Source organism: Pygoscelis adeliae, unplaced genomic scaffold, assembly GCF_000699105.1.
Source record: "Pygoscelis adeliae isolate BGI_AS28 unplaced genomic scaffold, ASM69910v1 Scaffold53, whole genome shotgun sequence".
Classification (NCBI taxonomy): domain Eukaryota; kingdom Metazoa; phylum Chordata; class Aves; order Sphenisciformes; family Spheniscidae; genus Pygoscelis; species Pygoscelis adeliae.
The window spans coordinates 473,438-488,425 of record NW_008824468.1 but is presented as its reverse complement, the minus strand read 5'-3'; the positions used below and the strand labels follow the sequence as shown (position 1 = coordinate 488,425).

Here is a 14,988-nt window from a genome sequence, read left to right as displayed (position 1 = left end):
GACCCGGCACTTGGCCTTGTTGAATCTCATACAGTTGGCCTTGGCCCATCGATCCAGCCTGCCCAGACCCCTCTGCAGAGCCTTCCTACCCTTGAGCAGATCAACACTGCCGCCCAACTTGGTGTCGTCTGCAAACTTACTGAGGGTGCACTCGATCCCCTCATCCAGGTCATTGATAAAGATATTAAACAGAACTGGCCCCAAAACTGAGCCCTGGGGAACACCGCTCGTGACTGGCTGCCAACTGGATTTAGCTTTATTCACCATATCGTAACTTATTACATTATTATTACTGTGTTGTTTATTATTACCTTAGTGTATAGTTAATGTAATAATCAATGTAATGATTTCGTCCATGTTGAGCTGTCCGGTTGTGCTAATGACGGCTGTCTGACATTTTGTCCTTAATTTGCATTTACATGAAAATGTGAACTGACTTTCTCTTGACACCAGTGGTATTCGTCTATATGGCCATAGTAATTAATACACATAAGACATAAACAAGCTGACTTTTTCAGAGATTTTGGACATAAGTGGAGATAAGTATATTTTTTTCTATCTACAAATTGAAGAGTAGTTATTTAATTTTGTACTTCTTAAGTTGAAGTTTAGACCTTGGCTTGTCAAGGGGCTTTGGTCTGGTCATTTAGACAACAGAATATAGGCTAATGCATTCTCATTAGTGAATGGTATCCTGAAATTTTCCTCTGGAATAGAAAGTAAATGCTGGCCTGGCAGTCAAAGAGTGCTTGAATCTGTTGTTGCGTGAATTGCATAAATCAGAAATGGTTTATTAAGCTCAACTGGTTTTGTACTTCAGCTCTGGTAATTTATCTGTATGCTGTATCACATGACCGTTGGAAAGTTTACTTGGAAAGCTAACAAACACGTGAGCTCGTTTGGATTGCACTTAGCAATGAAATGGCACAGAGTCGAAACCAATGATCGTACAGTGTTAACAATTAAATTCTCATCTATGAACACAAATAATTTAGAAGTTCACGAGAAGACTCCGTGTACTTCTATCAGTGTGCTTTCCTTCAGACTGCAAAGGTGCAACTAGTAATGGGAATTGGACTGAAGAACAGAAACAAGTTATGTGGGGAAGCTTACTTGCAGACTTGAATTCCTCTGGCTTTAGCTGGTTTTCTGGCAGTAGTTGTTGAACAAAACTTAATTGTTCAGACTTCATAAGAGTGATACGTTTATTATAGTTCAGTAAGATCTAAAAATATTTTCCTGTCCTTAATTCAAGTTTCATTTTTTGAAACCTCAGAGTTTCTCCAGTTTCCTTACTGACAAAGAATCAATCTCTTAATATGCTGATCATACATGCCAAGTGAAAGCACGTCCTTAAAACAGGGCACTTTAATGAAAAAAATTGTAGGTGTCGGTGGAAGTAGCCTTAGAGAGCAGTGATGGAACTTGTGCTGAAGCTTATATCTCTTTGAAGAGTGTTGCTGTATTCTTTATCTTTCTTCTTAGGTTAAGTCCAGTCAGATTCATGCATTCCTTTGTCACAGACTGTTTTATGGTTGTGGTCATCTGGATTTCTGCTTGGTCCATCTACCCTTTTAGAAGATGCTCAGAAATTGATGTAACTTACCAGTGTTCAGTAGAGTGGGTTATTTTACATGTGCTTTTCCTTCATCCTCTTTGGTCAAATTCTGGATTAAGTTGTAAGCACCGTAGGTATGATCTGAGAGTTTCTTAACCAGCTTGAAAGTATAACTTTCATTAGAAAGAGTAAAAATCTAAAGATAATCTAGCCTCTTGACCCTGAATTAAAATCTAGTCCCTTAGAAAACAGAATTAATTTATGGGGTTATTTTCTACCATGAAGAGTAGTATGGGGCTGCTCTGTTCCCTGCAGCAGAGTAGACCTATAGCAAAGAGGTAGTATGCTGTATGGTTTGTTCTTTATGTTGCCTTAATATGATACTCCTCATTGAAGGAATCCTGTTTCAATGCCTGACTTAAGAATTTCATCTGCACAATTTTTCCACTTAAAGCAACAAAATTAATTAATGTTTAGTTGAAATCTAGTATTGCTCTATTACTGGGAAATAAACGTTGTTGGTGTGTGTAAAATTGTGAACCCCCTTCTATCATGTGATGTCTTAGTTTCCTTTCTTCTTGGCTTTGTGGATAAGAAGTGTTTCACTTTGAGTGAGCCTTCTAATATTTCCATTTTCAGTTTTTTAAAAGCATGCTTTTAAAGACATCTATTTGCTTTGTGTGTTTCTGGGTATATAAATGTATATGTATGAAATAAAACGGATGCTGTCCACTACAATGTCCTTTTTTGGCTGTTCTGCCTGCATTAAGCATTGCTTATCAAGTTGGGCTGAAGGGGTTTTAATGAAGTATAATTAATTATAGATATTACTCGCATATTTAATGAAAGGGTCAAATTTGCAATGTCGGTAATATATCTGTCCTTCATTCTTCACAAGTTTGTTAACAGAGCAGAATATTGCTTAATTCTTCTGTGGAACTCTATCAGAGTTTTATCTTCACAAAAATCAATGTAGAGCTTGTGAAAACTGAAATAATTGCATTTCTGGTGCACTGTTCTGAAAGGGTTTTCTTTTCCTAATGCAGAATCTTAGGTGTCTAACAGTTTATGTACCTCAGAAATGGTATTTAAAATCTTTAACAACTCAACAGTTTGAGATGAGAACAGTTATTCCTGATGGATTTGTATACTTCCAAAAGTGTTTTTTTCCTTCAGGTTTTTTTTCCCCATTAATATGTTCAGGACTAGCTAAACTATGCAATGAAATTCTGTTGGCTTTTGAAAGGATCTGAAGACTGGGACTGTTGTTCTGCGTTCTCACAGGTAGCAAGATATTGGAGGGTGATCTGTTACGCAGCTTACTGAAACATTTCCAATAGATATGTAGCTAGAAACAGCCTATTCAAGAAACAGGATTCAGACTTCTTGGTAAGCTGTAGAGGATCCAAGACTTCCAGGTGCTGTGGTTTCTTGGGCATTCTCTCCTTTCTAGTATTTCTAGATAGGAATTTTCTCAATACATGGCATTGGGAACTTCAGATTCTTGCTTGAGTTGATGTTTCTTTCATGGGTATAGTGTAGCATGCGGGCTGATCCACAAATCAAGTGCTGATACTGGAAACCTACACAGCTGTCAGTTTAAGGAAATAATTTTTTTAGCTGTTTTTCTTGAAATGAAAATCTTCCCTAACTTCTGACTTGCAGAAAATTTTCAGTATTTTGAAACATCACTCCTAAACTTTTAATCTGCTTTAAAATCTTTTAAAAAACCAACCAAACAAAATGCTTTAAAATCTTCTCAAATGCTTTACTCTTAAGTATTAAAACCACGAGTTGGACAAACAACTTTTTGCTGTGCTCATCTGTTACTAGTGCTTGAAATCTAAATTTAAGTATTTGACAACTAAGCAGAAGTACATCAGATATCGTTACTGAGTCTGTAGAAAGAAACTGCTGTGCTATCTCAGCAGATCAGTCTCATTTAAAGAAAATGAATATATATTTGTACTGAAACACTCTTTAGGATGAAATGTTAACCTAGCCTTTATTCAAATAACTCAAACTCAGCATGAATATAAAAGTTGTGCAGAAATCCTTAGTTATTAAAGGTGTAATATTTTAATGGAAGCACATCCAGCATTCAGAGAAAGTTGAATCTAAAACTTTGAAAAAGTCTTTGGTGGTGGGTTAGCTGTTTTTAATGTGAACATTCTCATTTTACTTAGAAAAATATAGATGGAAAGCACTAGTAAAGAAAGCGAGACAAAAAAGAACCCTAATTAATCACTCATAGTTAAATAATGAGTAGCAGACTGTAAAGGTGAAGGCAAACGATTTGCCATAGGTTTAATATCAAGGTGGGAATGCTGTATGGATAATCTTATTAGAAGCTTTTCTGTCTCTAGCAGTGTGGATTCTGTTTTGTCATTAGCTGAATAGTGAGGTCGCGCTTCCCCACCTTGGAGCTCAGAGTCTGTCGCTGGCCATTGATGGCAGGATGGCTGTTCTGAGGTGGACCCCACAGCTTTTTGTTTCTTCTTAAGTCTTGAATGCTTTTCCTATTTATATCCTGTTTCTGGAAAAAACTTACGTACAGTATTTAACCAGTAGTTGCACTGATGTCTGTAGGACTATTCAAGACAGTAAAATTACTAATAAAATATGTATGTGAAGCTTTTTCTTTATGCCAGTGATCCTCACATTGCATATTGTGACCAGACTTTTCTGCAGTATTCCTATAGTTCAGTGATTCAGTGATTTACAGGTGAAAATTCATGACTCCTCAGAGATAAAAATGAATGTTAATTTCATATAATTTAACAAGACAGCATAAAGCTGTATTTGCAATGCATTGCTTCAAGTATAAAAGCAGCGGGCCTTCTATTAGTAATTCATAACAAAAGCTGTGCTCCTAGTATATTATAATGCCATGCTAGCATTATACTTCCATGTCATTAGACTCTGCCTTGAAGTCTGCTGCTACCGTTGGTCTTCAGTGCACTGTAATTAAACTCTCTGACACAGCACTCCCTGTTTTTGGAAACAAAGCTGAATACAGTCCTTGATGCCTAGTGCAGTTTGGTCTGCACTAGGGCATAAGATTACTGTATTCTTTCTTCCATTTGAATTCATACAAAGGTAAGCGGGTCATTGTTTTATATATTTGTGTTATTGAGTAACTTCTTGGGGGCTGCAGTATAAATCAAGGAGAGATTATTCGCAAGTTTCACTTTCACTTTAACCCTGAGAGAGTGACTTCAAATTCCCTTGAACTGAAACTGATGGATTTAAACTGGCTCTAGCCTATGGTGTTTAAGACAAAAGCCTGATTTGCTTCTGGTGGTGTGTATTGATCCAGCTGGAGTGATAACAAAATCAAGAAAGAATGCTGTATATTTTGAAAAAAGATGTAACAAATACAGCAAAAATAAAGCCAATCTATGAAAAAAAAGATATCTGACTGTAGCCTAAACCTGTAAAAGTGGCATTACGGCTTACTAGAACGCTGTTTCTGGGAAGATCTTTAGAACTTAGACTTACTTGAGTATGATAAATTAGATTAAGAAAATACCTAACTTACAGACTCAAATTTTATTTTTTGTACTTAGTAGGATGTCCCTCATATTGACAAATGTGGTTGTACAGGCGTTGCTGTGAGGAACAGCAGCCAAGGAGCAACTGTTAGGACACAGTATGCTTTTTGCTTTGAAAGCTGGAGGATATCTCATTATTGCTGATCCTGGTGAATAGCCATTCTCTCTTCCCATGCACGCGCTGTTTGGCAAGCAGATAACTGACCTTACGCTGGAAGCCAAAGCAACTCTGTGGAGGCTCTCAGATAAATTGCATAGAGCTGAGCAGCAGATACTCTGACTGCGTGCCTCAAGCCAAAAAGACACACTGAAGTTATGGTGAAGCAAGCCTTCAAGGTAGGCGGGCTTGAAACAGAATTTCCTTTCCTGTTCCTGCACTCAGCGTGCGAAGGGACCCCAAAGGGCTCTGTACCTAAAACATAGCTGTACATTAGAGCAAGGCAACTCCTTAAAAAGAGACACTCTAGAACTGCTGGGGTGAGACAGGTTGAATAGAGATGTGCCCTTGCTCATGGGAGGAGAGGAAGTGGGTCTCTTCTGCCAGTATTGCTTTCCGGCCTAGCAGCTTTTGTCGTCTGCCTTGCACAAACCTGGGGACTGTGTCTGGGAAGGGCCCTGGGGCGTGCCCTTTCACAGACTCCTGCAGGCTGTGGGTTCTTGTTCACCATTTCCTCATTCTCTGTCTGGGCTGTCTTTCATTCCTTTTGCTTTTTATTGTCTAGAAAATAACTAAACTTGCTCTTGGTCATTCTTGGGAAGAAGCAGTCGTCGTCTTTGTTCCCTGAGGGTTTTTCCAGCCCAGAAGGTGTAGGGTGAGCTACTCGAAGAGACTTTCCTGCTGTCCAGCCACAGTCTTCCTAAAGACCTACTACATACAATGACTTGTGAACAAACAAGGGTCTATCCTCCATTGTAGGTGAATTGGTATCTAACTTAATCGAAGGATTGAACTCTGAAATCATTGCTGTGCTTCACAGAAATCAACAATGTAATGTCTTGTTTCCTTTGTCTAATTTTGACAGGATGTGTGTATTTGTAATTGAAAATGTGAAAATGCAAATAAGTAAAATAGGTCCAAATGTTTGCTGGAAGAACAATAATAGAATTGCTGACATTAATAGAATTTAATGATCCACTGATTGATGATACTGAAATGAGCAAGAAAAAAGAGAAACCCTAATCCTTCCTGCATATTCCCCCAAGCTTGTGTACGGTTTGGGAACTAATCCATCAATGCATGTTACCTATGCAAAGAAGGTGAAAACTCTGCTGTTCAGCTGATTATAATGGGACTGTCTTAAAAAGTATCACCTTGATTGTGCTGGTTGCATCGTACTTGAGTCTTTCAAATTGCAAATCTCAGTGATTATGTGCCTAGCAGTGCTTTTAACACTTTCTGGTTTGCTTGAACATAATTTATAGCTCTTGTATTATTGTCTTCACTCACAAATTTTGCAGGTGGTTGTACTGGCTATCATCACAAAAGACATTTGCTGTCTTTCTAGACGAAAGCAGAATACTGACTGTTCATTACAAGTAAAACATGGATTTTTTTTTTTTATATTAATTTACCTCGACTCTTCAGAAAGTAGTTACGGTGGGGAATTCCCCCACTTGTGAAACGCTGCAAAAGACAAAAAAGTATGTCAAGTCAGGTCTGATCTTCCATCTGAACTCTTTGGGCAAGAGTCTTAACATCTTATACTTTCAAATATTTGTAGTTAAAGTTTTAAAGGTATCTCCAGTAACTAGTTTAGCTTAAGAATGCTATTAGTCATGTCAGTCTTCTGGTTCATGTAGGGTGGCTCCAGAGAATTATCACTGGTCCAACTAGGTCCACAGCAAGGTATTGTTATTTTGCTGGATCCCTTTTATTTGCTTTCTGACTTTTTTTAAATTTTATTTTCAAAATATTGTGCTGGATAAAAATTGTTTTAAAAGTGAAAGTCCAGGACAATCTGAGCTGCAGCTTTTCCAAATGGGAGTGTGGTGATGAGCACTACACTTTCCTTCCAGGTGGCTAGTGAGCATCTTGTGGGCTAGTCCTAGGAGGGATGATGACCTTTGGTCTTTCCAGGTACTGCTGAAATGTTTAAGTACTTAGGTTTGAAGAGCTTGTGCCATGAAACATCAGCCAGCTGTTGCCTTTCTGTTTTGTCCCTTTGTTTTCACTCCTTACCCTCCATTGCGTGGGCGGCATGCACTTTTTAAAAGCTCACTGAGTATGACAAAAGTCATACTGATAAAAGCTAGTATTTTGGGGTCTTACTTGCAGCTAATATCAAGTCTTTGGTATTCGATGATTTTTATTTATAGGATGAGAGATTTTTATTTGTAGGAGAGAGGATAAGATGATGTGAAATGAGGAGAAATGTCAGATAAAAGGGGTTAAGCTCTAGGAAGGTAAAAGTATAATATGTGTCTTGGGAGTGAGAGGGAAGTAAAGGTGGTACTGAAAGAAATTATTTTTAAACTGTTTTTATTTCCACAAGTGATTTTTTTTTTTTATCTTCTAGCAATGGGAGGTCTAAAATTTGATCTGTTGCAATGGGCATCTGTTTTTTCCTTCCTTCTAACAGGTCGTGACAATGCATGTGAGAAGACTTCATACATGTTTCTGCGGAAAGAACTCCCTGTGCGACTAGCTAACACCATGAGAGAAGTCAATTTGTTGCCTGATAACTTACTTAACAGGCCCTCAGTCGGGCTAGTACAGAGTTGGTAAGTTTCAAAAAAAAAAGTGGATTGAAAAATTAGTGGAAAACTAACACTATATGTGTTGCTTTACTTGCAACTCAGCTTGATTTGTCTTGAACTGAAGCCTGTTTTCTGCCTTGAATTGTTTATAATGTGTGTTTCTTGTCAAATGAAGTTTCATTTTCTTCTGTCTAATGTTAAGTAAATACTCTAATATGGATCTTAGAGATAAGAATTTGTAAGTTAGTCTTGTAAGTTAGTAAAAGCATACTGTTGTCTCCCAGATAACTAGAATCAGTCAATAACCTCCAAGAGCGAGTTTTTTAAGTATTCCTTGCTGTGTTGCACCCATGACTTCTTGAAATAGCTGTTCTTTCTCCTTATTCTTCCTTTGTCAAAAATACTGGAAGAAAGTTTAAACCTTGTCTGTTCTTCTCATTGCTAAATCTTTAAAGACATAACCTGATATTCAGGGGATGTTATGGAATGGAACAAAAATCTGGTGTCGTCCAGTAAGTAACATTCTCCATAATAACTAGTGTATATCTGAAGTGATTCAAAGTCCTGTCATCTTTTCCACAGTAATTAATTTCTAGTCTACTTGCATGTTCAGTGAGGTTTGGAGACTACTGCCTTGTATGTATTAAGCTTTAAAAAATTGTTGTTCATGGGGTATTTATTGTCTCTCTGTCTGCAAATACTTGATCCAAAGAACTTATGTAAAAATGTCTTTGCAGTATACAACAAACTTCCCTTGTGAATAACAGCTTATCTAACTGTAACAGCAACTAATCTTGTAGGCTTCTGTTAAGTTCAGTCATAGCCCGTGAGCCAAGAAATTCCACATCGACTGTACATTGACTGCATTATCAAGCTTCAGACTTAGAAAATATAAATTAGGATATGTGATCTTCTGTACTTTGGTTTAAATATGTTTGTCTATGAAAGGTGATACTAGCTGTCTTGATGACCACTTCAAACATAGTGATTAAGCACTTAAAATAAATGTAAATGCTGTGGAGCCACACAATAACAATCACTTTGTGGTTAAGTGGCAGCTTGCAAGGTTTGAAGGCTTGTATCACCTGTCTGATGTTACCAGAAGCTGTTATGTCAAATAGGAGCAGACATTTTAGGCTTTTCTAATCTAGATGACTTGTGAAGCTGTCTTTAGTGAAATGTGGACAGATAGGTGAATGAAGAAAAGGAAATAATTTTTCTGTAGTGACTCTACAGCATAATTCTTCTAGTCCAAATATATGTTCTGTGGCATATGCTTCTGCCCTGCTAATACAGAGTCAAGCAACATTTGGATCACTTCTGGCAAAGGAACTGAATGGGTGTTTAGAGTGGATGCCCCCTTCAGAATTTTAGCTTAGAGGTTTGAGGACTCATGGGATGACTTTTATGGCTACAATGGAGACTACTGATTTAAAAAAAAAAAAAAAAATCAGTCTTGAGTGTATTAGAATATGTAATGACTGTAAGATACTTGTCCAAATCGTATATTTATATGATAATGTGACTTGCACTATCACAGCTGCAGACTGATAGTTTTCTGTTAAGTGGGCCAAAATATCAGACTTTAATGTGATGGAGAAGTTCAAGTGGACATCCACTCCAGAGGTGGAAATCTGAAATCAAAATGTTTGTTGTAGTGTCCTTCTAATTTTGGTTCTCAGTTAACTAACAGTTTTTGTGGAAAGGAGTATATTTACTGAGATTCTATGTAAGAATATTTTTGTGATCTTACATCAGAAGTAACAAAAGTAACCATAGCATGTTGTTTTCCTGATTATAGATGTGGACTTTAAAGAGCTTATTTCTTACTTTTCTGTTTAGAGGTTTTTAATTGTTTTTTTTAAACATTTACCTGTAGATTGTAAGTCCTAGTGATATACTGGTGATGAACCTTGGGCAAAATTTACTGGATCAGTTAGCTTCCAAAAAGACCAAAACAAAACAGTTTTATTAACTCTATTAACCTGCTGATAGCAGGTTTTGAAACATATTTATAATTGCTTAATCTAAAGTTTAGACATATCTAGAGAGACATTCCTGAATTTTATGCAGTAGAATAAATAAATATAAATTTAGTTGTTCAGCTGTTTTGTGAACTTGTAAAATGAAGAAACCTCTTCTTGACGCACTTGTTTGATACTTCAAGAAAGAATTTTTTTCATATCAGATTTCATGATCCTTTTTTCTTACTATGCCATAGGTTGAGGAAGTGTGACAGTTTATTAATATGCAAACAAAAGATCTGATGTACATTTGCCAAAAGTGAGCAAAGACATAATTTAACGCATTATTCACCTTAATCTGTTTATTTGCTGATTTTCAGTAATTTACTAGTCACCAGCATATTTGTGATTTATTTACGCTACCACTTTGCACTAGAAGCCTATGTTTTTGTGTGCTTTTGGTGAGACTCCAAATTAGCTGGAGCTTTAAAATTTGAATTCCCAGTCTATTCCTTAATGTCAGCGTGCCAAAAAATACAAGAAGCTCCTAATCTTTGAAGTAGGTTTTATTAAAGTTTTAAATTGGAGTAAGGTGGCTCTGTAAATAGATGGAACTTCGGTTTGGTGGAGTGAGAAAACAAATTAGCCCTGCCTACTGTACAGCATGGATCCTTTCCCATCAATCCTTTGTCCAGCCAGGCAGTGACATTCTGGATTGCATTAATTCCCTAGTCCCTTATAGGGCCCTTGGGAAGCAATCTCATCTTGCCACTTCGAGAATATGCTCCCTGCTGCAGGCAAGGCCTGTTCTCCTCTCGGTTCTCTAATCCATCGTCATGGATTGGAGCTGTAGGCACTTTGCTTCCTGTACCACGCTCCTTGACTGCACTGCGCTGCCGAACAGATTTTACAATTGATTGCTTGATTGCTCTCAGGAAAGGTGCATTTTTTTCTCCTTCCTTTCTGGGTTCCTTAGCCTGATGTGTGCAGCAATGAGGATAGGCAAGACAGCTCTCCTTTCTTTGTGCTACTCAGCTATGCTTTTCTGAATAAAGCTGGCATTACCCACAGGGTGAGCTATGAACAAAAAAAAAAAGTTCTGCATTTCGGTCTGTGCAAAGGTAAAACATTAGCTCTGTCCCAGTTGGAGTTTATAACTTAGTTTATGTGTATGTTTTGCATGGAGTAGCAAGGGAAGGAATAAAGTGAATCAAAATAATAACACAGTTAATACGTTCTGGCTGCGAACTGCGGTGATTCCAAATAACAGACAGATCAACAACCAGCGTGCTAGGGATCAGCAACTTATTTTCAGTTTTTCAAAATTAATGGGCAACTTCCTAGTTCCAAGGAAGTGGGCCTTTTTTAGGCCAGCTTTGAGAAGGCACTCCCTAGCTAAAGTGTACTGCAGGTAGGATATTGAACATGTGGCAGAATTGCATAATAAAGGATATCATCGCTAATGTGATGTGATGAGGGAAAATAGTTACAATGAAACCTTATAATGGATAAAGTCAGAGCTTGTAAAATATCTAAAGTGAGTGTGAGGTTTGCACAGTATGCTTACTCAGTCATATCTAAAATTCACATTTTCATTAACCCTGAGCAAATTTCTCTACTTTTCTTTAGTACTTTTCCCTGGAAAAGGCTATAAATTTCCATTTATTTACTTGGAAAGATCCATTAGAGAACTCAGTACAGTTTGGGGATTAATAATTGTTTTCCCTCTATTTTTTACATTCAGACTATGCTAACAAGATTGTTTTACCATGGAGATATGTTTTATCTTTTCAGTGCTTTGGTGTTAGAGAGATTCTAAAGGAAAATCTTCGTGAAATACACATAGGAAAAAAGCAAAGGTATCTTGCATGAGTTTTTTTAAAAAAAAAGAAAATCTGGAGTTGACATTATGGGCATTTACAGTGACTTCATGTACGCAGTGTGCCATTCTAGAATTATTACATTTGGCAGACTAACAAGAATTCAATCTACCTGGCAGTAATTAACAAAAGAACAAGGCTAAAGGGTGCTTGAAACTATAGAGCTTGCCCAATGAATTGTAGTGTATTGTGATAAAAAATTAAACACCGGAAAGACAACAGATTTGAAGGGCATAGGTTTTGATTTCTGCTTTTGATGACTCACCGAAGACAGCAAAATATAACTGACATTCTCTTTTTTTGTCTGTGCTGGGTTTTTCTTTTGTAGATTTGTCCTGTATAGTTGTATTCATTTACTAATAATATAGCAAGTCATCCATTATTCTGGTACTTTTCTCCTTTATTCTGGCTGGCTGGTAACTGTGTGTGAAGTGTGTTTAAAATATCACAAGGTCTTGCTTTTCAGTGCTTGATAAATCCCACCTTCATTTATCCATATCTGCACCCACAGTTCAAATCAAAAGAAAATTCAAGGAAATAGATGAACTGTATGAAAGGGGAATGACCTTTTTTTACACACACTAGCTAATACAGGAGTAAACTGCATTGCTAACTGCTCACCATTAGGCAGATTGTAATGTTGGTGGTGGTTAAAACAATGTTATGAATTATTTATTACAGCTAACCAGAGTTATAAATTACCTTTTAAACAAGTTTTTGCTTAATTTCTTTAATTTTGAGCTGTTTGGGAGGGAGTGGGGGGGATGAATTTCGTGTAAAAACTGAAAATCACAACTGGATAAAAGAAAGACGTACACCATTTGCATGTCTGAGTTTTTATTTAGAGACTTGGGATAATATACAGGGTATTACAACATCCCAGGATGGGTGACGTATAGTGGTAGGCATTGTACGATGGGTTAGATTTGTTTGACATAAGGTTACTTTTTTGTAGCTCCAATTAGTCAAGGGATTGGCAGAAATAGTAAAGGTGATGGAAGAAATTTGAATAACTTAGATTTGAAGTTAGTAACCTTTTCTCTGAGCTGGTCCTTCTAACTTGTTGGATACAGTGCTTGTGCTAATGAACTTGACTTCTAAAGTAATATCAATTTACTTTAGAATCAGAAAGAGACATCTAAATATTGTTGATAACTCTAAAGGAAAAGCATTGCCTGTTTCCATAGTTTCTTCATCGCCACAGAGATTAAAGAGAAATTACTTCAGCACATTTATATGTTTCCTTACAGCATTTAGTTGGTGTAATTCTCCTTTGTTTGAGAAACTCTCAGGTCCTCATTGGTGCTATGTTGAGCCTGCAGCATAATGACCTCAGAAGCTGTTCACCCGCTGGTTGCGCTGAAGACCGGTGACTGCGTTTGGCAGCTTTTTTCTGGTTGAGACCTGCTTTAGTCCTTTTCTGACTGAGACAGCTTTCTGCACAATTACTTCCTGCATTAGATGAGAGAAACACTTGGCTTGCCCCTGCCTGGTACTCTAGTAAAAGTGCTGATCCTCCAACACAGGAGTAGTGATGTTTGATTATTCCAGGGGCTGCAGTCTTAGGACCAATGTCCCAATAAGCTAACAGAGAGTATAAATCTCAATACAGCATACCGGTAATGGTAGGCAACCAGTCGAATCCACACAGCACAAAAATCGGGTACCAGCTACCTTCAGTACCAGAAATACTTATTGCTGTTTTATCCTCAGCATCAGCACAGGATTGCTGATGTTCGAGATTTCTGGTAGGAGGTCTGTAGTAAAAAGCACCTGCTGTGTTGCTTCTCAAGTGTGGTGGTTGTCCTGGATCTTCAGAAACAGGACTTTGATAATATTATATGATGACAGATGGGGGTGAGCAGCTTCCTAATAACCTCCTCTGACTTACTTTGCCATGAGAGAAGCTGTCACTTTTTTCATGACACAGATTTATTGAAGCATCTTTCATATGGGAAGAAGCTGAGAGCTGAATATCTCCTTAGAGATATTCAGCAAGCCATCTGGACTGTTCAACCTGAAGAAGAGAAGGTTTGGGTGGGTGGGTGGGCCCATACTATCAGTGTGTATGAATACCTAATGGGAGAGAATGAAGATGAGGGAGCCAGACTTTTTTCAGTAGCACTCAGTGACAGGACAAGAGTCAATGAATACAAATTAAAGCACACGAAATTCCATCTGAATTTTTTTACAGTGAAAGTGATCAGACACCACAAGAAGGTTGCCCAGAGAGGCTGTGGAGTCTCCATCTGTGGAGATATTAAAAACCCAGCTGGATGTGGTCCTGGACAGCCTGCTCTAGCTGACCCTGCTTGAGCAAGGCGGTTGGACTCGATGATTTCAAGAGACTCTTCCAACCTAAACGATTCTGTGATTCTGAATTTCCATGGAAAGCTGGCTTGCAGCCCTGGGTGTTCTGGGAGGCAGAAAGGGCTACTGTTGCCTTTATGAAAATGGGTGTAGAAGAGTGGACTGGGGGTGTGGGGAAAGGCAAAAAGAGGGCAAGGAAAAAAAATAAAGACCTCCACAAAACAGGGAGGATGGCAACAGAAATTAAAGTAGGAAGGGAAAGGATTTCAAACCAGGAGGAAGGTTTGAAAGGATGGGGGAGAGGAGCGTAAAGAGTAGAAGGGTCGTTGTTGGCAAACTTGCTGACACCTACAACAAGTTGGTCTTTGATGTAATATGAGGAATGCTTTACAGTGTGGAGGGTACTTGTGACAGTCCATAGTCTGCCTTCTGGCATGTATTGTGCCTGTGCTGGAGAAATCATAGCATTTTGGCCCGCTCATTGGTTCAGGTCATGATGGCTTCCTTGGGTTTCACACATTTGATGCACATCTACAACAGCTTCCAGTTTAGTTTCTTCTGAGAAGAACCTGATCTTCTGAGAAGTACCAAAACCACTTTGCAAATATAAACAGTGTGGATTAAGTGAAGGTTATTGGGGGATTCATTTCAAAACCATACCACAGGTTTAGATTTGGAAATAAAAATGCTGATGTAGACACACTCATTGGGTGGCAAGAGATCAACCTGTATTTGAGGAATAGAGTAAGACTCCTTCACAGAAATCATGTAGGTATTTTTTGGGTAGATTGCTTTTCTCTGTAGAATCAAATAAATATTTTGCCTGATTTCCTTTTACCACACAAACAAATTTAAGACAGCAAATATTTATTTAATTACAAAGGAAGATCTTTGCTTTCTTGTTATATTACAACCCACAGCATGAGGGAACTAGTCCAGTCTGACAATGCTGGTGGTCTTAAGTCACGTTACATGGCTTTTTTCATTCCTAAATGTATTTGTAAGAAAAGGATGCCACATCAATG

At 37.8% G+C, this 14,988-nt stretch overlaps 1 protein-coding gene across 1 annotated transcript in view; it reads left to right on the top strand.

Moving 5' to 3' along the window:
• The first annotated feature begins 7,696 nt into the window (after positions 1 to 7,696).
• PDK3 (pyruvate dehydrogenase kinase, isozyme 3) overlaps positions 7,697 to 14,988 on the top strand; it is a 35,959-nt gene continuing 28,667 nt past the window's right edge. Inside the window, exon 1 of the mRNA XM_009321122.1 lies at positions 7,697 to 7,833. Coding sequence (XP_009319397.1) covers positions 7,724 to 7,833 — 110 coding nt within the window. The 5' untranslated portion in view covers positions 7,697 to 7,723. The remainder of the gene's footprint in view (positions 7,834 to 14,988) is intronic.